General features: G+C 50.3%; 1 protein-coding gene across 14 annotated transcripts in view; it reads right to left on the bottom strand.

Annotated features, from left to right (window-relative positions):
- The window catches only part of PPP2R2D (protein phosphatase 2 regulatory subunit Bdelta), a 50,412-nt gene that overhangs the window by 6,800 nt on the left and 22,261 nt on the right, over positions 1-21,351 (bottom strand). For 6 of the 14 annotated variants that reach the window (XR_016388214.1, XR_016388215.1, XR_016388216.1 and 3 more), the window contains exons 3-9: positions 17,235-17,332; positions 13,252-13,417; positions 12,732-12,844; positions 9,676-9,853; positions 7,900-8,064; positions 5,220-5,389; positions 5,055-5,146 (exon numbers count right to left, since the gene is read on the bottom strand). Coding sequence is in view for 10 of the 14 variants with exons in the window: in XM_022568430.2 (XP_022424138.1) it covers positions 5,055-5,146; positions 5,220-5,389; positions 7,900-8,064; positions 9,676-9,853; positions 12,732-12,844; positions 13,252-13,417; positions 17,235-17,332 (982 nt within the window). In the remaining 4 variants the exon portion in view is untranslated. Of the gene's footprint in view, positions 1-11; positions 652-5,054; positions 5,147-5,219; positions 5,390-7,899; positions 8,065-9,675; positions 9,854-12,731; positions 12,845-13,251; positions 13,418-17,234; positions 17,333-17,487; positions 18,380-21,351 lie in introns of those variants that run through there. The other 8 variants (XM_089898373.1, XM_089898372.1, XM_089898370.1 and 5 more) reach the window with 6 other exon arrangements.

The raw sequence follows: 21,351 nt of genomic DNA, 5'->3' as shown, positions 1-21,351 counted from the left end.
CACCTCCAACCCCCAGCCCGGCCCGGCCCTGGACGCATGGATAGAGCTGCTTACCTCTCCTACCCCCAATTCTACACAGCAGGGTCATTTTTACAAATAAAAAATGAAAAATCATAATGGTCAGGAGAGAGACGCAGTGAGAATTTCTTCCTAAACTTCGTATACATAATCCTATCAGTAAAGATAAATACAACGGAAAAAAGTAATGGATTTACACTTTTAATTACATTAATGTGTTTTCAAACAAGGTAAAAACCCCAACACAGTCACTGCCCCAGGCTCGGGTAACGGTCTGACCTCCTGCACTTTGCCCCGATTCGGCAGGGCTCCGCACGTGCTCGAGAGACATTCGTGAGATCTGTTACCATCTTTGCTCACGACTGACCAGACAAGGTTTTAAAGTTCATTTTAATCTTAAAGGCGTTTTTCTCGTGAAGGAACAGGTATATAAATAGTTAGGAGGGGCCTCAGACACGGGGTCAGCGTGCAAGGCAGCCGGGGCCTTCTTTCCCGACACTCCAGATGCTGCAGCAGCGCCCGTGGTCTTTTCCCTTCCGGGCTGGTTCTGACGCCTTTCCGCGTCTCCACTGAAGCACACAGCACCGTGACGCGCTTCTATCACACTGGTGAAAACTTCGGGTCTCTACACAGCTAAGAGGAGAGTGGCTGGTTGCCGGCAAATGCTTCCACGTGCGTCCAGCCCCTGCCTCAGCGGGCCCGTCGGGCGCAGTAAGACCAGACTGCCCTGCGGCCTCCTCCTTGGCACCCTGGGCTCCCGGGCCATCCCCGCATCATCAAGGGCGGATCTTGAGGCCCCGCGAGGCACGTGCTGCCTCATTCACACGGCGCAGGGCTGACCCCGACTGTGCAAACCCTTCGGTGTCTGATTAGCCTCATCTAAAACCTCGCACCACAAAAGAAGATAAGCCCTCCTGGCTTATCTCCCCTGTACTGTTGAAGCCTGGAATGCACACACCTCGGGGACGGAGGGCCGTGTGGCGGTGGACGCAGCAGGGCCATGCAGTGGGGCCCAGGAGGGCCGCCAGCAACTGCCACTTGCCCACTTTAATTTCCACACAGAACACGATGCTCACAAAAGGATAAGCAACAAACGTGCTGATCTGAAGCTTACATTTGTGTTATTAAACTTAACCGCAGGGACTTCCCTGGTGGCGCAGTGGTTGGGAGTCCACCTGCCAAGGCAGGGGACACGGGTTCGAGCCCTGGTCCAGGAAGATCCCACACGCCGTGGAGCAACTAAGCCCGTGCACCACAACTACTGAAGCCCGCGCTCTAGAGCCCGCAAGCCTGCGCCTCAGAGCCCGTGCGCCACAACTACTGAAGCCCGCGTGCCTAGAGCCCGTGCTCTGCAACAAGAGAAGCCACCGCAATGAGAAGCCCGTGCACCGCAAGGAAGAGTAGCCCCTGCTCACTGCAACTAGAAAGCCCGCGCGCAGTGACAAAGACCCAACACAGCCAAAAATAAGTAAATAAATTAAAAATATATATGTAAAAACTTAACTGCAGTGATTATTCCGAACAGAGACCAATAAAAGAATTTTTTCGGGAAGGAGTATTTTATCATCAATGTTGATTAGAGGTGCTGGTGCGCGACAGAAATGAAAGCGGACCAACCTTCACGCCGTCTATGACGGTTATTACTATTACTCAGCAGGCCTGACGGCACCTGCGTGGGCCTGGATGTCCCCCGGGCCCGCTGCTCCACACGGCAGGAATGAGAGCCTTCCCCAGCACCTGGCCAGGTGTGCCTAGGCGGGAACACCGCCAAACACAGGAGTAAGTGGACTTGCAACTTAATGGTGATGTCTGTGTTTGCTACAAACCTGGAGCACGATGAAGTGGGGCAAAACTTAACTTCTGGGCAGCGCCGTCCCAGGCGGAGTGACTGGGATGGTGGCAAAAACCTGGCTCTGCCCCCGCCCCCAACTCCACACAAGCTTCCAGGCAGGAAGGCAGGGCATGATGGCAGGAGTGAGGGAACAGGTAGGCGCCACCAGAAAGCTTCAGGATGTGCCGGGGATGGGTAATTTAAACGTATTTTGCAATATCTCGGATCTACCGCGAAGCACAAAGAACCGTGCAGGGAACATTCCTATACATGGTTGTCCTTTGAACAGTTACACGGTCTTAAAAACAAAACCGTCTTGCATGCTCTAGACATCAGATGAGTCACTTGTGTGATCGCGTACAGGTCTGCACAGCTGTAACCCTGGCTTTCACTGTGTCTGGTCCACACCACGAACAGAGGAGGATTCCTCGTCCGTCCGCCCGCCCAGGGAGGAACCCCGACATGGCTCAGCTGCCTCCAGGGCACGTCTTGGAACGTGTTTTCTTTCTTGTCTGTATATTCGAGAGGTGCCCAGCCCACCCGGCCACCGCCAGGGAGCCTCAGAAGAAGGGCAGTGGCAGTGGTCATGCCCACTGGCCTCCACCTCCACCCCAACATTTCCGTCACTCTGATGGATGTGAAGGGACGTCCCTGTTGCTTTGATCTGCTGATTACTAATGAGGATGTGTTGTTATTCATTCCCCCGTTTCTGTTAATTCCCATTCATGAGTAGTTAGGACTTTCTCACTGACTTACGATTCTTCACGTATTCTGGATATTCATCCCTTTGTTAATTTTACGTGCTTTTGTGGGTTTTATTTCCATTGTTTTATTGTGATATAAAGAAGCTTGAAGTCAATGTAGTTGGATCTCTTTGTCTGGGTTTGGGGCCTTGTTTAAGGCACATTCCTGCATGATCACTTATCTCTGGACACAATTTCAGGAAGCGAGTCAGAAGGGATCACGACACGCCGCATCAGAGCGCCTTCCGGCTTCCACTGCCGGGCCGAGAGGTCTGCTCGCGGTCTGAACACCCTTTCTCCGAAGGCAATGGGTCTTTTCTCCCCTGGCTGCTTTTAAGATCTTTTCTTTGTTTTTGGTGCCCTGTAACTTCATTATGATCTGGATGTGGATTTCTGTGCTTCTTGAATCTGTGTATTCATTCAGTCTTGCATCAGTTATAGAAAATTCCTGGCCATTAACACTTTAACTGCTACTTCTCCACAATCCTCCAATTTGGACACTTCTCTCCACTTAGGTTACGTTGGACCTTATCTGACCCTCCGTGTTTTCCAACCTTCCATGTTTTTTCTGTCTCTTTGGCTCTCTGAGCTGCATCCTGGATAATCTCTCCTGATCTTTCTTCTTAAAATATTTCTCATCTTCAGTTCACTAATTCAAGATCTTTTCAGCTTCACGGGGTCTGCTAAATTCACACAGTGATTTTTCAACTACTACAGTTTTCATTTCTAGAAGTCCTGCATGATGCTTGTGCAGATGTCCTGGGTGGTTTTTAATGGCCTTGTGCTTCCACGTTCAGGTTCCGGTTCCGTCCTTTAACCTGTGAGTATTTCCACATTCTCATTTCATATCCTGTGGCATATGATCTCAGTAACTGATTTCTCAGAGGTCACAGTTCTGTGGTTGTTTCTGCTGGCTTGCTCACACTGGCTTTCCTTCATGTGTTTGGTGCTTTTCACCTGTGAGCTCCTGTTTAAGTGATTTTAATCTCGGGAAATCCTGAGCCCTGGAGCACTGGGAAAGACAAATCCGCCACGGGTGCCAGGCACCCCTACGTGTTTTCAGTGGGTTTGCCAAGAATGCGTTTCTTCAGCGCTCTCTACCTGGGCCACATCTCAGGGCTGCAGCCTTGTTTACCACTCTCAGCTTGACCCCCAAGCTGAGTGTGTGCTGGTGTGAGGCCAACCCCGCTCCGTGAGCGGCCTCTGCCCGGGCCCCCTGTGTCACCGCCCCCCCCAAGGCACTGTGACCAAGCTCGTGCTGCTCTGCTGTGCTGTGAGGAATGAAGTCCTCTCCTCTGACCCAGGGGCCCCGTGTCTGCAGCAGGAGACACTAACAGGTGGCACGTCAGCCTGTGAACAGTGCGGATGCCCGGGGCTGCCTGTCTGCTGGGACTTACCCTCAGTGAGCTTCTCCAGGTCAGTACAAATACAAACACACGCCCCTGGCGGGGAGGGAGGCTTACGGTCACAAAGGTCAGGGGACTTCATCCACTCCAATCCAAGGTCTCAGACAGATACATTTCCCTTGGGACGCATCTGAACGTAGATGGATCCCTTTTCCATAACCCCGAGGGTCCCAGTTTCAACTGCCAACCCTGTGTGGGTCCAGGGCCACAGCTCTTGTACCCTCCTGGGCTGCAGGTTCCTGGTTCCAGCTGGTGCCCTGAGGCCAGCGAGGGCTCCCTCCTAGTTCCTGCTTCCTCTTCACTCCTGGCCTTACTGGTTGTGAGCTCAACTATACTCACAAAGAGATTTGTGGTGTGACATCTGATGTTTCTAGGTGTTTGTGCCAAAGGGTTTCTCAGAATGTCCGTCAGTCCCTCTCTGAAAGTGGCGAGGTCCTCTGCTCACTGACACCCTTGACAAGCAGCACACGGCACAGAATCCATCACAGACGATGCAAGCTCATCTCCTTCCATCACGTGAGGTGCGACATTTCGTAGAATATGAAACAGACCTCTCGGCAGCACTAGTACTGCTGTCACCTCTAAGACACGCACAAAAAGGTGGCGGAGGCCTCAAACCGCCTCATCACGAGGTAGACCACGGAGTCACACCAGCCACCCCCACTCTGTCCAAGCACAGCAGCGACTCTGAGGTCTCGTCCTCCACTTGTCCCCAAAGGCAAACTGGAACGTGGCCATCCCACACACGCCACAGTAACTAACCTCCCCACCGCCTTCCTTTCACTCATCTTGGAAATAACAACAAAAAAAGAAATTATCATCCACTAAGCGTTTTAAAAACAGCCAACATGAACCTTGTACTACGCTTGCTGTCTAAATACAAGGTGGAATCATAAGCAAGGTGAGAAGTGTGCCCAGACATCCCATGTTTCCACCTTGCTAGGGCCACCTCACAGATGGCCTGGAAAACCAAGCCCATCGGGACTCCTCCTGGCAGCCCGGCCCGCCTCTGAGGACATCAGCGTGCTTCGGGCCTGGTCACGACGCAGGTCTCACCTGTCGGAGCCGTTCCAGCAGCACTCAAACTTGTCAAAGATGCAGTCATTTTCGTACAGGGAACACAGCTTGCTTCGAAGGTACTCGTGGACCTTAATGAAAGTACAGGAAGGTCAGAGGGACGGCTGCGTGCAAGACGTGGCAGGGTCCATGCCGCGGCCTCACCTGGTGGGTCTCGACAGGCCGGCTCTCCATGTTGAGGTCCCACACCTTCACCGACAGGTAGTCTCGGGTCATCATGTACCGACCGCTGTGGCTGAATTTCACGTCGGACACAGAAGAGATTATTTCAGAGAAGAAGGACCTACTGCTGGGGTCTTCCGGCTCTTCAAAAACTGGAAAATACAATGTTTTCAGCTTCTGTTTAAAAACCAGAGAACAAATCATTTTAAAGTCCAAGCGAGACTCGGGCCCTCCCCCGACACCGCTGCGGCCTCCCATCTTCCTGAAGCACAGGCCCCAGGCTCACCCAGGCCCCGGCTTGCAACCCAGAACGCTGCTCGGGCACTCTGAGTGCATCCTGGTGAGGCCTCTGCATTAACCTGATGCTTCCCTGCAGATCCTCGGAATGCCAGTCCCTAGCAAACCACGTCCCATCCTGTCCCTGGCACAGAAAGACACAAAGGACGCTACAGCAGATGCCGACATGGTGCCCCGAGCGCCCTGGGGCCGACGAGCCTGCGAGTGCACTGCAGGGCCCGGCCCTTAGTCGCGAACGCCTGGGTCAGATTTTAACACCGGAACAGTCCCATCTGCCAAAGCCTGTCAGGAAAGGGGTTTTCCTTCACTATTCAATAGTCGAGACTTACGCTAACAAAACCAAACCACTAGTTTCAGAAAGATTCTACAGGCTTCCGTGGCAGACCTTTCTTTCCCTGACACTTTTGCTTTCTCAGCAGTAACTCGAGTGCCCCCTCACTCACCCCTGCCCACGCGCCAGACGCCAGAGCCCCGGTGCACTGCCGAGCCTGTGGCTTGGTGAACTCTGGCTGAGGATTTCTGTCCTTCCCTTCGTTTGCAGCGGCTTGTGATTTTCTTTGTTTTCCTTTTTTGTTTTTTTCTCTTTTTTTCCGGTACGCGGGCCTCTCACTGCCGTGGCCTCTCCCGTTGCGGAGCACAGGCTCCGGACGCGCAGGCTCAGCGGCCACGGCTCACGGGCCCAGCCGCTCCCCGGCATGTGGGATCCTCCCGGACCGGGGCACGAATCCACGTCCCCTGCATCGGCAGGCGGACTCTCAACCACTGTGCCACCAGGGAAGCCCTGATTTTCTTTTTTTTAACGTAGGAACCTATGTTTGTTGAGTCTGCATTTGAAGTTGATTATAAGCAAGCTGGTGGCAATACTCTGAGCATTTACTCAAATAAGTAACTTTGCTGACAAATAAAACTACTCTTGGAATCTAAAATTGTTACTCACGAGTGTTCTCTTGAAAACACAGGCCAAACATTAGAAAAGACTCATTTTTCATTGCAGGAATTCTACTAAAGTACAAAGTTCTTTTAAAACACACTATAGGGGCTTCCCTGGTGGTGCAGTGGTTGAGAATCCGCCTGCCAATGCAGGGGACATGGGTTTGAGCCCTGGTCCAGGAAGATCCCACATGCTGCGGAGCAACTAGGCCTGTGCGCCACAACTGCTGAGCCTGTGCTCTAGAGCCCACGTGCTGCAACGACTGAAGTCTGCGGGCCTAGAGCCCGTGCTCCGCAACAGGAGAAGCCACCGCCGTGAGAGGCCTGCACACACAACGGAGAGTGGCCCCTGCTCGCCGCAACTAAAGAAGGCCTGGAAGCAGCAATGAAGACCCAACACAGCCAAAAATAAATAATTAAAATAAATAAATTTATTTAAAAAACTCCAAAAAACAAAAAAACACACTACAGTGGACTTCCCTGGCAGGCCAGTGGTTAAGACTCTGTGCTTCCACTGCAAGGGGCACGGGTTCGATCCCGGACTGGGGAAGACCCCACATACCACGCAGTGTGGCCAAAAGAAAAAAAAAAAAGAAAACCACAAACCCCAAAAACCAAAAATTAAAACCGAAAGAAAACCCCCCTCCCCCTATACTTTAGCCTCAAAAAGAGACAGAATGAGGCAAAAAGGCTCCTAAGAACCAGTCATCAAGGACACTTCCCATCAGGCTCTGTTGGAGCTGCCCCACTTTACGACAGGAGACACTCTGGACAGACTGACCGATACACTGACTTAGCTGCAGGACCAAGTGTCCAGAACACGAAAACCCATGGCGCTCCAGGCTGGGATGGCGTCACTGCTCAGTACTTGGGAACGTGTTGGCAAAGTTCTCAGGACACACTCTGTATGTCTTGTGACACACAGACTTCTGGTTTTCTACAAAGTAGGGCCTGTTGGTTATGGCTAAAAATAAAAACAAAACCAAAGCTCTCCTCACCTAGAAGGACTTCAAGACTCAGTGGATTAAAGACTAGACCTTCACCTCAGGGAACTGCCTTCAAGTTCAGCGAAGCTCTGTGGGAACAGAGCCCATTCCGAGAGCCGAGAAAGGTCACAGGTGGACTGCGTCTCCAGACTCAGCAGAGGTCCTAGTGCACAGAGGTGGAGGCGACAAGGGGCTCTCACTGGGCCCCCCCAGGGAGGTGGACGCCGCATGGAAGTGCTGGCAGGAGTGACCTGCGGGCTCCACCGCGGCGCCACAAAAGCAGGGCCTCTCGCTCCGCACCCTGCCAGCAGCGCTGCGAGGACCAAGGCCGGCCTATGCTCGCGCAGGCACACGCGTAACAAAAAGCACCTGTAAGTCTTCGGAGGTGGCTCAGCGCCCAGACAACACGGGCTCTAGACGGGACGTTTATATACACGCCCGGCACTTACACTTGGAGTGTCGGTCGCACAGGGCGGAGGAGCGCATGTCGCACAGTCTGATGGTCCCCTTGCTGCTGCTGTAGACGAGCACGTTACACTGGTGCGGGTGGAACTCGGCCGCTGTGATCACCTCCGTCAGCTCTTCCATGTTGGCAGGCTTGATGTCCACGATGTCTGAAGCGCACAGTTAAGGCAGGGCGCTCGCAGGCATGAGATAACCCACGTGACGAGGTTTAAGAGATTAGGTGTGGAGGAGGCGATTACACGTACTTTATGCCGGATGAGCGCACCAGTAAGAGGATCTACGTTAATACACTAATCAGGCTCCAGTAGCGTGCCTGACAGGGGCCACAGCCATGCAGATACGAGGGCTGCTCTCATCTCGCTGCTACTGCTAGCATTCTAGGAAGGGACTTTCAAAGCAACATAACACACATTAAAAGATAAGGAAGCAAGCAAGTGCCCATCTGCACAAAAGTCCCATAGTAACATCCACAAAAATGACACAGACACACGAGTATTGCCAGGTTCCAAAAGATTCTGCTTTGCTAAGTATCTGACACCAAGAACTTGCTCTAAGTAGCCAGAACAACGTCACATGGTAGGTTGCCAAATACAGAAATCACTCAACTGGAGAAACAAGGAAGTGTACAATTTGGCTTTGGGCCAAGATAGGATAGCAGGAACAGATCACAACTAAGGAAGCTAAAAAATTTGGTGACACTACAGCTCAAGTCTCCAGACACCAGACACCGTGGGCAGGGACCCTGGAGGGACTGGAGCCCTACAGTGCCCAGCACGCCGTCCTGGCTGTCTCCAGGCCACCGTGCAGAGCGGGGACCAGGCTGAGCCCGCTGACCGCCTGGAGTCCGGGGAAGCACACGAGGCACGCAGGGCCGAGTGCCGGAGAAGAGTGGCCAACAGGCTATGCCTAGGTTGCTGACCTGAGAACAGGTCAGCAAAGGCCTGTGAGGACACTGCCCAGCCGGGGAAGGAGCCACGCCCAGAGATGAGAGAACGGCACCCCAGCTCATGCGAGAGCTCGCCAAAGAGCAAAGCTGGGCTGAAAGTGAAGTGGGAGGGGAGGGGCCACGAGGGCACCAACTAACTGGGCCCTGTGAGTGGATCCAAGGTGTTTTTAAAGTGCTAACAGATAGGGGCTGCCCTGGTGGCGCAGTGGTTAAGAATCCGCCTGCCAACGCAGGGGACGTCCCACAGGTTTGAGCCCTGGTCCAGGAAGATCCCACACGCCGTGGTGCAACTAAGCCCGTGCGCCATGACTACTGAGTGTGCGCTCCAGAGCCCACGAGCCACAGCTACTGAAGCCCGCGTGCCTTGAGCCCGTGCTCCGCAACGAGAAGACACCGCACCGCAACGAAGAGTAGCCCCCGCTTGCCCCAACTAGAGAAAGCCCCTGTGCAGCAACGGAGACCCAACGCAGCAAAAAATAAAAAAAAAAACAAACCAAAAAAACATTATATATATATGTATGTATATAAAAGTGCTAACAGCAGAAAGCACATGCCTGTTTCTGTGCTGTATGATCTCAGTTGCAATGAAGGGCATTTGAAGTATGACGGTGGGACAAAATCTTTAAGAAAACCATGAAAGAAACGACTGCATAAATGAACCCTTCATGAATTAGAGTCCTCACAAATCATTGAGAGAAAATGTGAGCTTCTGACAAAGGACAGACTCTGAGACAAAGGGGTGTAATGAAGATGAGATGACCTATCCAAGAACGATCCTATAAAAATGCTGCGATATCCGCCTGATGAAGGATACTAAAACTTCTGTCTGTGATTTCTAAATGCCATAGATTAATTCTCAGGTCATCTGCAGAAAGATATGTTTCATGATCACTATTTACTGAAATGGAATTTATATGATATGTGTGAGCATTTGCAAAAATTCGTCGTGGACTTGCTTCTACCATAAGGTCCATGGGCTTCAATATTGGGACCTAAAAATGGAAGGAAATAGGAATTGAAAACAAAGATCCCAGCAGCATAAAATCAGAACACTCACAGTAGGCAACAAAAAGGAACAAACGTGTGCGCACAGTTAAGTAACAGCACGTACAGACAATACCCCAAATAAGCAGTAGCTTCTGGCTGCTCGTTAAGCAGATGGCCCCTGACACTGATGCCTGATGTGGGGCCCGAGTCGAGCCCCCCTTCCTCCTCTGGCCTTGCAGCCGCGGCCTCCAGAGTGAGAGCAGGCGCATCTCCTCGTCCCCCCACGCCCCCCGCGCCCTGCAACAGGGCTGGGCAGGTGGGGTGCAGGGACTGGGCGGGGGGAGCATGCCTCTCCTGACCTGGTGCCCGCGACGCGGTACGTCCAGCCTGCAGACGGCAGCGGAGCTGCTCACTTAGATGGCAGAGGCATGCTGGGTACGTACGTTATACTTCAATAAAAGGTTTTTTAAAAAAGGCACAGAAACCCCGACCGTGATGAGTGCTGTGGCCAGGAAGGCTCCCAGGGAAGGGGACGTCCACACAGAAAGGGAAAGGGAGGAGAGGTCAGCCGGGCGAAGGACGAGAGGGAGGAGCCGGCACAAGAGTGGCCAAAGCCAAAGGCACAGTCATGGGTGACGGTGTCACACGTGCGAAAAAAAGGAAAAAGGCCCAGCATCACTGACATCTAGTGGGGAGGAAAACAGAAGCTTTAAAATCAAAATAGAAAACTAAAGTGTGCTATTTTTTAAATTAAAAACCCAAGGAGTGTACCTAGAAAGGGTAGGAGAGAATCTCTTAATTGAGTTTTCTCCAGCCAAAATGCTGTAAAAATGAACTTGGGGAAACATGTATAAAAATACTCCCCTCATTTTAAACCAGCCAAGTGCTGAGCACACGCTTCCCTCCTCTTGTGCAGGAGCTGTTGGTTCCACAAGGGACAGGACAGACCTGTCATGCCCTCTAACAAGTCTCTAATTAATCAAAACACGAAACAACTGTAATATGGATGACAGAAAGAGCCCCTTTCTGACACCCAAATAATTTAAGAGGAGAACAAAATTTCTGTTCCCCTTTCAAAATTTTGTTTTCCTCTTAAAGTTCAAAGGAGTCCATGAACTCACAAAGGTAAATCCACATACAGAGTGACCTGGCCTGCGATCTCTCCCCCGCCGCAGCCCACCCTGCAACTGTGATGACCTCACACCTGTCACATGCTTCGCCATGGCCCTGGACGAGACCAGCTTGGTTAGGCTAACTGTAGAACAGCAGCCTTGACCAGAGTGAAGACTGGGCCTCAGAAGCCCTTACAGACTTCCCACAGCTGGGACGGATGTGAGCATCACGGTGGAGAAGCAGGCCTGGCTGGGAGGCAGGGGGCTCCCTGGAGAGGGGGAGCGTGCCGGGCCGGGTGCAGGGGAGAGGCGGCCGAGACAGGGGATTCAGGTGCACCCACAGGGCACCCCAGGCCTCATCCTTCCAGCGCACTTAGTTTCCAAGGAGCAGTTTACATGGTGGTAACTGTAAAACTAGTGTTACTGTCACCAACAGTGATTTGCCTACAAACTGTCGCTAATTCACGGGTGGGAAAGCAGCAGCATGGCACAGAGAAACCACCATTTGGATCAGAACATCTTGGTTCAAAGTAGGGTTTAGATTTGAGCAAATTACAGCTTTCTTGGCCTCAACTCCCTGGAAACAGGGCAATACCACTGACCTACAAGTTCCCACCCCGCCCTTCTCCTTGGCAGTGCTTACCTGTTACACCCACTGTGCTCCTGTCGGGAGCACCCCTGCACGCTGGGCTGCGACTCCGTGCTGCGCGCCTGCTGCCCCAGCACCTGCGTGCGCGCGGCCAGCAGAGCACGGGGAAAGAGACCGAAACCCACCACACGCACCCTGGCCGGGGCCCTGCGGGGCGTGGGATGGGGAGCTTCCTGCAATTCCGTGCCCTCCTCTGTAGCTCCTCAGCTACCAATACAATGTGTCCACCCACTAGGTCTTCACCTGATAGATCGCACTTCCACAAAGGTTTTAAACCTCTCTGGAAAACCAACCAACTGGCCAACAGCTTTCTAATGAGCCAGGCGGTCGGTTCGGGGAGCGCCTCGAAGTCACCGCTGGTCTCCGCTGTGGCCCGGCCCGTCGGCAGCACCCTGGGGCCCTAACCAGGGCGCATCTGGGCAGGATTCAAGCTTGTTTAATCTCCTTCTCATACTCCATTTAATTAAAGGCACCACCCCAGGGCACTAGATTTTAAGTTGTACTCAATTTCGTAGATGTTAAAATGTGAAAAAAATCAAGGTATTAGAATTGATAAAACACAGTCATTTCATACCGTACCTAGGGGCACCAAAGAGGGAGTGAAGAATTTATTTAAAAAAAAAGAAAAAGAAGAAGTAATGCTGCTCATGGATTGATGAGCAAAGAATTCTGGTCAGAATCTGCCTTAGCTAACTCAGAGGAAATCCAGTGAAGGCCATCCTGCTGGTCCACAGGTCATCTCTCAATCTGCAACCCACGCTGCTTCCTCCAGGGAAGTGTGCTGAGTCGCATCTGCTCCAACCCCACCAATGTGCTACTCTGAACCTTCAGAGTGAAAGGCAGTGGATGTATTTAGAAAGATTTGTTATGGAATTAAACCAGAGTCTTTTCTTTAGTAGTAGTATATTTTCTGAAGATGCGTGACCTTTTTGTCTTCGTGAGAACACAAGGACTCCCATTTTAACAAGTATACATGAAAATGATTACGAACAACTTTCAAGATCAAGAAGACAGACCCCACAGTATTTCTATGTAACGGCATTCTCTAAACAGCTGACTTAAGCATCATTACTGATTAATTCATGACAAGTATTGGCTAGTTGAAGAAAATGTGACGTATACCCGTAGTGCCGTGATTCTAAGTGGATCTCGAAGTCGTCCATCTTCATCTTTTAAGTTATAGCCTTCTGCTCTTTTATCCCGTTCACTTATTTTCCATAATTTAATAGTTTTATCTGAAAATAAAAACCTCATTCTCCATATTAAAAGAAAAACCATATATCATGCACCACTATTAGTTGAGTATCATACAAGAAAACTCTGTGGTTCTATGCTGGTTTAGAAGCTAGGAGTATTTGAACATTAGTACTTCCAGTTGTATATGAACATTTTGTTTCCTACAATAAGTAAAGATGTAGAAACGTCTGCAGAGTTGAGAAACGTAATACTGCCAGTGTGTGTGTGTTTGCGTACTTTGAGTTTTCAACCTGAGTTTTCTTCCTGCCTACCTAATGCTTTACCCTCCCCGAAAGTTTAAAGCAGAGATAACCTCCAGAAGGGCTAAAATCAAAAAGAATCTACGCACAGAAAATTAAAAACCCAGCCTTAACTCAAAGGGCCGCATAGGGAGAAAAGCTCTTACCGTTTGTAGAGAGCAGAAAACGAGCAGCGCCCTGTTGTGGTAGCCACCTAATCTTATTAATTTTTTCTTCAATTTCTAGACTCTTCAAATAGTCAAACTCTGGTTCGTGACTTTGAAAGGTACTGTAAACGTTATATTCCCCCCTGGAATGAGGGCGGCTTTTATTCTGCAAGGAAACATGAAGCCATTTTAATGAACAAAGCACAGTGCAGAGAAACTTCAGTTCTCCCAATTTGAATATCAAATGACCACACACATTTTTAAAAGTTAATAAAAATCCTGGGTCAAAAAAATGTCGAACAGATGATGCTCAGAATTACTTTACTTGGAAGAAACAAATAAGAGAGCCGACTCCGCAGCTTCCTCTTGCACTTCCGGGCATCCGCTCGAGGGCAGGGTGTGGAGTCGAGCTTCCCTGCCAGTACGCTGGCTCTGGCCCGCCTCTGCGCTACCGGGGCAGCTCCGAGAGAGGCTGAAGGGCCCACAGAGGCGGCAGCGGTTGCCATCTGGCCCCGTGGAGAGTCAGCTGGGCCGGCCCAAGCCCTCCAGGGCTGAGCCACGGGGACGCACACTTCCCCATCACCTGGGACAGCCAGCCAGCACACAGCTGCGCCGCCAGGGAAGGGGACTGCCAATCGGCAGAGTCACAAATGAGCAGTTACGGCAAAGGAGCCACGGAGGGCAAATCCTGCAGCATGTGTAAGAGAAGCAAGCTGCGCAAACACACCCACAGTAAGATCCCTCTTATGCAAAATTTTAACACACGCAAAACAATTCTACACATTGCAGTAAAAACAAAAGAACAAGCTATGGCCAACTCGGAGGAGGTAGAGGGATAATAAAATAGGATGTGGAAGTAACATGGAAAGATAGAATGGGGGAGGGGCACAGTGTGTGCTTCATCTACATGCCCAGGGTTTCCTTTTCTAAAGGAATAAAAGCCTGAGTGGTGGGTTCATAAGTGTATTTATATTAATCCCTGAAATCTCCTGCATGTCCAAAATGACATTTTCTATGAAATAGTAAATATTTCATAATTAAAACTCAAGGAGACCAGTATTTTAATTGTTGTTCTATAACCAGTATCTAAAATCTTACATTTTTAACACATTAGTGTGTGTGTCAAATAAACTGAACTAAACAAATAACCTTCATATCTAGATAGATACCCCTTTACGTTTCTGAAGCAAGACCATGTATTATGAGAAAAATCCCCCCAAACTCCCTCCATCTCTCTACCGCGCTGCCCTGGTAAGTACGTACTGCGCGCCCCTTGCGATCAAGCGATCCTCAGCAGGACCGTGGAAATCCCTACCCCGTGTCCCACGGGTGTGCTGGACTAGAGGCTTATGCTATCCACACTACTCTCCTGCTTCGTGGCCCTCACGCTCTCTACGCAAAAGCCTAATACACCAACGGGTACTTCTAACTCTCAAGTGAACAAACCGAGATTGAAATATTTAAAAGGGAAAATCTGTGGAATCGGTCAGTCCCATGCTTCAGGCACGAGTCCCATCACAGCGCTGCCCGTCCTTCCCGGGCCACTCTCTCCGGGAACAGCGCCCTGCCTCTAACGCTGCCACTAACTGCCCTGATCTCTGCCCTCAACTCCTGAAACCCAAGGCCCCTGCTAATCCCCCGGCCTTGTCCTCCACCGGAGACCTCGCATCAGCGCCTGAGGGCCTGTCCAGGGAGAGGGAGGGACTCTGAGGAAGGCTGGCAGGGCACAGCGACTGGACTCTCAGCAGGAGAGTGGGGCGGGAGCTGCCGAGACTGCTGGTCCAGCTGCGGGGAGCATGGGGACGACGAGGAGGCGGGCCTCGCTTTGTCTGGGAACATGCTGATTCCCAGTTACAGCTCTGATGTTACTGGACGGACCATGCAGAGGGACGGCATTCTGCAGAGGGGTGGGAGCCGCGGAGCCACGTCCACAGACTCTGCTCGCCCCAGATTGACACGCTAGGGTCCCTTGGACAGAGGGCTCCACCACTAACATGGAAAAAAAGTTCGAAAATCACGTTGCCACCTAGTTTCCGATGGCTCCCTCTTGACTGAACGTCCTGCACCTTCCCCAGCCAAGCAGGGTGCTGCTCTGTCCTCCAGGAACCCTCTACGCTTCACTGATTCTAAAACACATATTTTGACGCCTCTGACAGCTTACTGCAGTTTCTATTCGAGAGCTGCCGCAGTTTAACAGGCAGCAGCCTCACCCCAGTGGTGCTGCAGTATCATCAACTGTCTCTTCGATGATGGACGAAGACAGAGTCTTACCCACACTGGAAACACTCAAGTCCACAATGAGGATTATACAGCAACCACTAAAATATCTGAAAGGCAGATGGGATACAAAACCTCTTTTTATATTAACCAAAATACGAAGAAAAAGATGCGGAAAAAAGTTGCCCAGGATTTATGAAGTTACAGTTGGTCGGGCTTATCAGATTTAAACAATTTTAGGGACCTGCTACTGTACAAAACTGTAGCAACACTGACTTAATACATCTTCACTGAACACAATATGATAACTTCTCAAAACTACAATACTTAACACATTTTATAGCAAGATGCTTGCGTTTTATAATCTTTCATATTTGAAGCTAGCATATTTCTAGGTTTAAACAATGACCCCCCAAAAAAAGAAAAAACTTCATTTTCTATAAGGACATCATTCAAATGGCAGACTTTACGGAGCTAAAAGTGAACTCTTAAAGTTAAGACAGCTATGGCTAAGTAATCTGTTAAATAATCCTTCTGCTGAAAGTATTATTCAAACACCGCCACCGACTTTTATTTGTTGAAAAGTTCTTTGTAAGTAGCACTGTGATGATCCACCTCCAAGATTATAATTATAATCTAATTATAAACTTATCAAATTGTGAAGATTTAGAAAGATTCATGATAATATATATGATATTCACAAAAGAATTCTCACCGTCCCGAACCAGAAAAAATACAATTAAAAAATGTTTAATCAACATTGGAGCTGTAACAGGTATATTTTAACCAGGAGATGTTGTGGGCCCAGGGCTTGCCCCCTACAGACGCCACCAAGTGCCCCTCTGCAGCGCAGGGCTGGCACTCCCCGCCACAGGGAAGGGAGCAAGGGCCCACCCGCCTTGACACCAGAGTTGTGTTACCACAAGAAGTTAGAGGGCAGAATTTGGAGATGAAAAGCAACTGCACGCCTACCAGCTAGGAAGCAGGCAGGAGGGGCGCTCTGTCGGGAAAAGGCAAGGCGGGCACCTCACGGAACCCCCGGGCCTGGCTGTGCCGAGGCTCCCGCCTGGGGCACCCGCACAGCAGAGCCGCATCCTGCCTGACTGGGCACTTGGCGAGGCCTGCTCGCCAGAAACGAGAGACGACAGGGGCTGGCAAGGCCTGGCGATAGCTCCCATTCTCCTCTTACGTGTAACTGACAAAGTAGCGCTCCTCTCCCCTTTTCCCCCAGACGGGAAGGACCTAATAGTCAGTGTTCGTGAGTGAGGCTCATCTGTGGCTCCTCCAAGGCCCGCGTTCTGAGGCCCCAGCCCTCGAGGGTGCAGCCAGTGCTGCGGGGCACTCAGAGTGCCTGCACCAGCCAGCAGACCCCGGGGCTGGAGGCCAGCACCTCCATGGCCGGTGAAGGGGTTTCATTTGCTCCGGGATGAGAGCAGACAGATCCAGAACCCCAGCAGCCTACACCCTTCACTTGGTCCGGCCGCCACCTGCGACAACTTGGGGCGGGGAAAGGACCCTCCGCCCGCCCTACAGATGAGGGCGCTGGGGGCTTAACTGGGACTTGGGGGCTGTACGTCCGTGAGTGGAAACACAGGTCTTCTCGTTCGCCCCGAGATAATTTCTGAAAGAAGATGCTAAATGGTGAACGTGATACAGTGGAATCAAATGAAATTAGACACTGGGAAAATAACTGTGCTCCCTTCCTTACAAGTGATGTGAGAAGTGCTGGATGATCCCATTTGGTTCGTGGATTGTACATTACTGACCTCTTGTTCCCGCTGGAAAATAACCACTCTGCCGCCCTTGTCTCCTGTTGCAAGAAGGTCTCCAGAGTGACTAAACTCCACAGTTGAGATGACATCAGCTGTCAAACAACAGAAGCAATTTACCAGTTTATGATTCTGAAAGGGGTTGTAATAAATATTAAAAAAATCAATAAAAAGGATCAAAAGAAAGGTACACACATATAAAATTTCCTCCAAGGATAAAGCAACATTTTCGTGGGAAACTTATAATTACCAAGCAGCCACTTCTTGGTTCTGGCGCCCAGAGCCCATGTGGATTTATGGGTCACTGATCCAATGCCTGGTCCCTGGCACACCAGCATTTATCTAGACTGGGTTGTCTTGATATAAGATATAGGGTAGAAATTTAGGAAATTAATTTTGAGAAAAAACAAAAACAGATGAAAGTTGGCTCTAGAAGACTGCTGCCTAACTTTATAATGCATGCCTGAATGACCTTTAAAAATAAACCTGATTCTTGCATTACATTAACACGGTGACTGGTTGGCTTCTGTACGAAATAACATTACAGACAGTACCTAGCTTACTGTCTGGGTAAAGTCACTGCCATTGATAACGAGGACATCGTTACCTAGTGAGACACTGCTGGTCAGACACCGAGATTTCTACACCATCAACACCAAGATCTGGACACCAGCTCACAAGGGGTAAAGGCCACAAGGTACAAAAACGAAGTCAAGCCTAGAAAAGTCGCAGGTGTCCTAAGGTTAATACTTCAGGTAGAGGAAACGGATCTGGATTTATGACACAGACTACTGAATCAGAAAGAATATCCCAGGCTGGGCTTTAGGGGAAAACCACTTTCTCCATAGTTCAGATTTGCTGAGCACTAAGAATCAGACAAAGGTACGGGCCTGGTCTCCCAAGGGGCTGCCGTGAGCTTGTTTTCTGACTACAACTGGACGCTTCACCTTAGCTGCCGCAGAAAATCTCCTCTCTGGCTGCTCCGAGGAAGGGATGGACCACTACCGCCCCGTCCCCGCTGCCGGGGCCCCAGCTCAAAGGGCATATCCTTCCTACCAGCAACTGAAAATGACCTCTCTGGGGTGCCAGGGCCCCAGCATCATCGAGGTCGTTAAGTGTTTACACACAAATAGCACTAAACAGCTGTTATAAACGACCTACCTACTAATGAGAAAGGGACCGCAAAGTTGAAACTACTTGAAGAATGCTTCCGAAAAGTGGTCATAATATACTGCAATTCTTAAAGGTCTGCACATACATTTATTTGTTAATATATGATATCCTTCCTGCAAAATAAGTTCTTACTGCCTTGGTATGGTTTATTGACATTTAAGAGCACACCGAATTCTACCGCCTGGGATTCTTGTTTTTTTTTTTTTTCCCCTTAAATCTTCAGTAAGCCTTGGGGAAAGGATTAGGCTTCTTGTTAGAAGTGTCACTTTTTAAATTAAATTACCTGAAATAACCTAATTTGCTTAAATGAAACTAAAATATTCTGTATTGGACTAAAAGGAACTAAAAATTTATGTCATTTATACCCAGGGGGTGCACAATATAATTAATGGTATTCTAGCTCTGTCAGTGATTTTCTTTCACTCATTCATTCATTCATTTATGGCTGCGTTAGGTCTTCGTTGCTGCACGCGGGCTTTCTCCAGCTGTGGCGAGCAGGGGCTACTCCGTTGCGCGGGCTTCTCATTGCGGTGGTTTCTCTTCTCGCAGAGCACGGACTCCAGGCACGTAGGCTTCAGTAGTTGTGGCTCGTGGGCTCTAGAGCGCAGGCTCAGTAGTTGTGGCGCATGGGCTTAGCTGCTCCGCGGCATGTGGGATCTTCCTGGACCAGGGCTCAAACCCATGTCCCCTGCATTGGCAGGAGGATTCTTAACTACGGCGTCACCAGGAAGTCCCTGTCAGTGATTTTCAAACTTCATTAAAATGGAGTGAATCTTTTAAGAAAAACTGCATGACTGCCAGTGGTGAGAAATTATTTTCATTAGGCTACGTAAATAAGTACGAACCTAAAATGAGAAATACCCTCTGCAGAATTTAGAAGAGCTCTAAAATCAAAATAAACAGACAAACTAAATACTACAATTGCACAACCAATAAAATTTAAATCACCAGCATGAATTTGATGGGTATTACTGATGCCACAGCGTATATGTGGTCCTGACTGAGGGCACCCAGTTGGGCATTTCAAAAGCACCACGGGCTGTGCAGTGACTCAATTCTGCCACTTGTTCTGCCCCAGTGCCCCGCGGCTCCTCGCGTGGCAAGAGTACAGTGCCTTCGCGATGGCACAAAGAGCGGCGATGTCGCCCTTTGCTGCAGGGTGGCTGCCTGGAGGATACGAAAACCATGGAGAAGGCCCAGCAGCCCCTGAGGAGCATCTGAGACTTGCAGTCAAGCGTGGGGGCAGGGCACAGGGGCCCCCCACCCCAAGGCATCAGGAGGAGACGGGAAAGGCGTCCTCTGCCAGGCCGCCAGTGTGAGCGGGCTTCCCTAAGCGCTGTGGACGATGCTGGGGGCATCTACGTGTGCATCCACGGCCTGGGGCAGGCTCCCTGCCAGATGCTGGGCACCGAGATGGCAGGAAGTCTACCTGCTCTGCTGAACTGCTGGGTCCCCAAGCCGGGCCCCGTCCGGTCAGGCAGGAGCACACAGCTACTCCCACTTCTGGTTTCCCAAACGCTGGCTGCCAGGAGTGGATCGTTTCCACAAGGGTTCCTCTCCAAAACACCAAAGCCCGAGAGAAAAGGCCTCGAGATTCAATCACCTGAGGTCCTTAAAGAAATGACCAACCACAGGGAAGTCCTCCAGCTGAAAAGCCCACCTGCTCACAGACCTGCCTCTCTGCTCCACAGTGGCTCCACTTAAACAAGAACCAAGAGCTCAGGGTCGAAAGACCTGTGAGAGAAAACGTCACAACAAAGAAGGCACGCTGGAGGGAAGAGGGACAGTGCACCAACAAAAGATCAAAGAAACGACAACTACCCCCGCAGGGAGCTAATCCCTAAGGAGAGCGATGAGGTCAGAATGTGGGCCTAGCGCTTGCTGAGGTGCCAGGTGCTCCTCGAGGAACGCACTCGCCTGGACTCACCCAGGGAGCCTCACCACTGCCTGCGGGGCAGGCGCTGGGCACGTTATCTGCATCTCACAGTGCAGGGCGCCAGCACATCCAGCGGGGCCCTTAGAAGACAGCAGCGCCCCGAGAAAGGAAGAAGAAGGGAGTGCTCCTGGAGACGCAAGGGGTAATAATAGTAATGTAAAAACTCAAGACCTCTTCCAAAGGGAAAAACAAAAAGACAAAGAAGTGGACAACAGGAAAGAAAAGATAATGAGAGGATAGGTTTAGGTGGCCCATCACCCAGTTACCAAGTTCCAGAAAGATGACAGAAAAAAGGAAGGGAAAAATCATCAAAGGAGTAAGACGAGCATTCCCTTAAACAGCAGCAAGTACATTCCCAGGCTGACAGGGCACAAGGCGGGCCCAGCACAATGAATGAACAGACTCGGCCCAAGGCCCATCTCTCTGAAATGTAAAACACCAAGGATAAAAGGGAGATTCAAAAATTCTCCAGAGGAAACAAACAGGTCACACACAAGAGGCATCAGATGGCATCCCACAGGAGGCAGGAGAATGGTGAATAGAAGACCATCTACCCTCAAATTCTGAGAAGAAAAAATTTTCAACCTACAATTCTAAACCTAGCCAAATTTTGAAACAAGTTTGAGGGAGGAGTAGAGGTGTTTTCAAACAAGCAAAGAGCAAAAACAACGAAATCCCTTTATCAGGAAACCACTGGAAGATGCAATGTGGCAAAATGAGAATAAACCAAGAGGAAGGAAGACGGGGATCGGACATCTCAACAATGGTGAAGAAGGTCCCAAGACTGGAGCCACGTGGCCAGCAGGCCTGGAGAGGACAGTCCAGCCTGAAGGAGACTGCAGCCAGGAGAGGTCATCTGGGGAAAGGAAAGAAGGGCTCGGGATTATCTGCTGGGTTTGGGTAAAGTCACTGCTAGGTATCTGACAGATTTGCTGAGTGACTGTTTTTTAAAAAAGCACTAAAGACAGAGAACTAAGCATATGAAAAAATTAAGCAATCATTAGC

The sequence above is a fragment of the Delphinapterus leucas genome, chromosome 16, assembly GCF_059928025.1.
Source record: "Delphinapterus leucas isolate spDelLeu-1000000601 "Yukka" chromosome 16, BTC_Dleu_Yukka2, whole genome shotgun sequence".
In the NCBI taxonomy this organism is placed as follows: Eukaryota; Metazoa; Chordata; class Mammalia; order Artiodactyla; family Monodontidae; genus Delphinapterus; species Delphinapterus leucas.
This window is presented reverse-complemented; position numbering and strand designations above follow the sequence as displayed.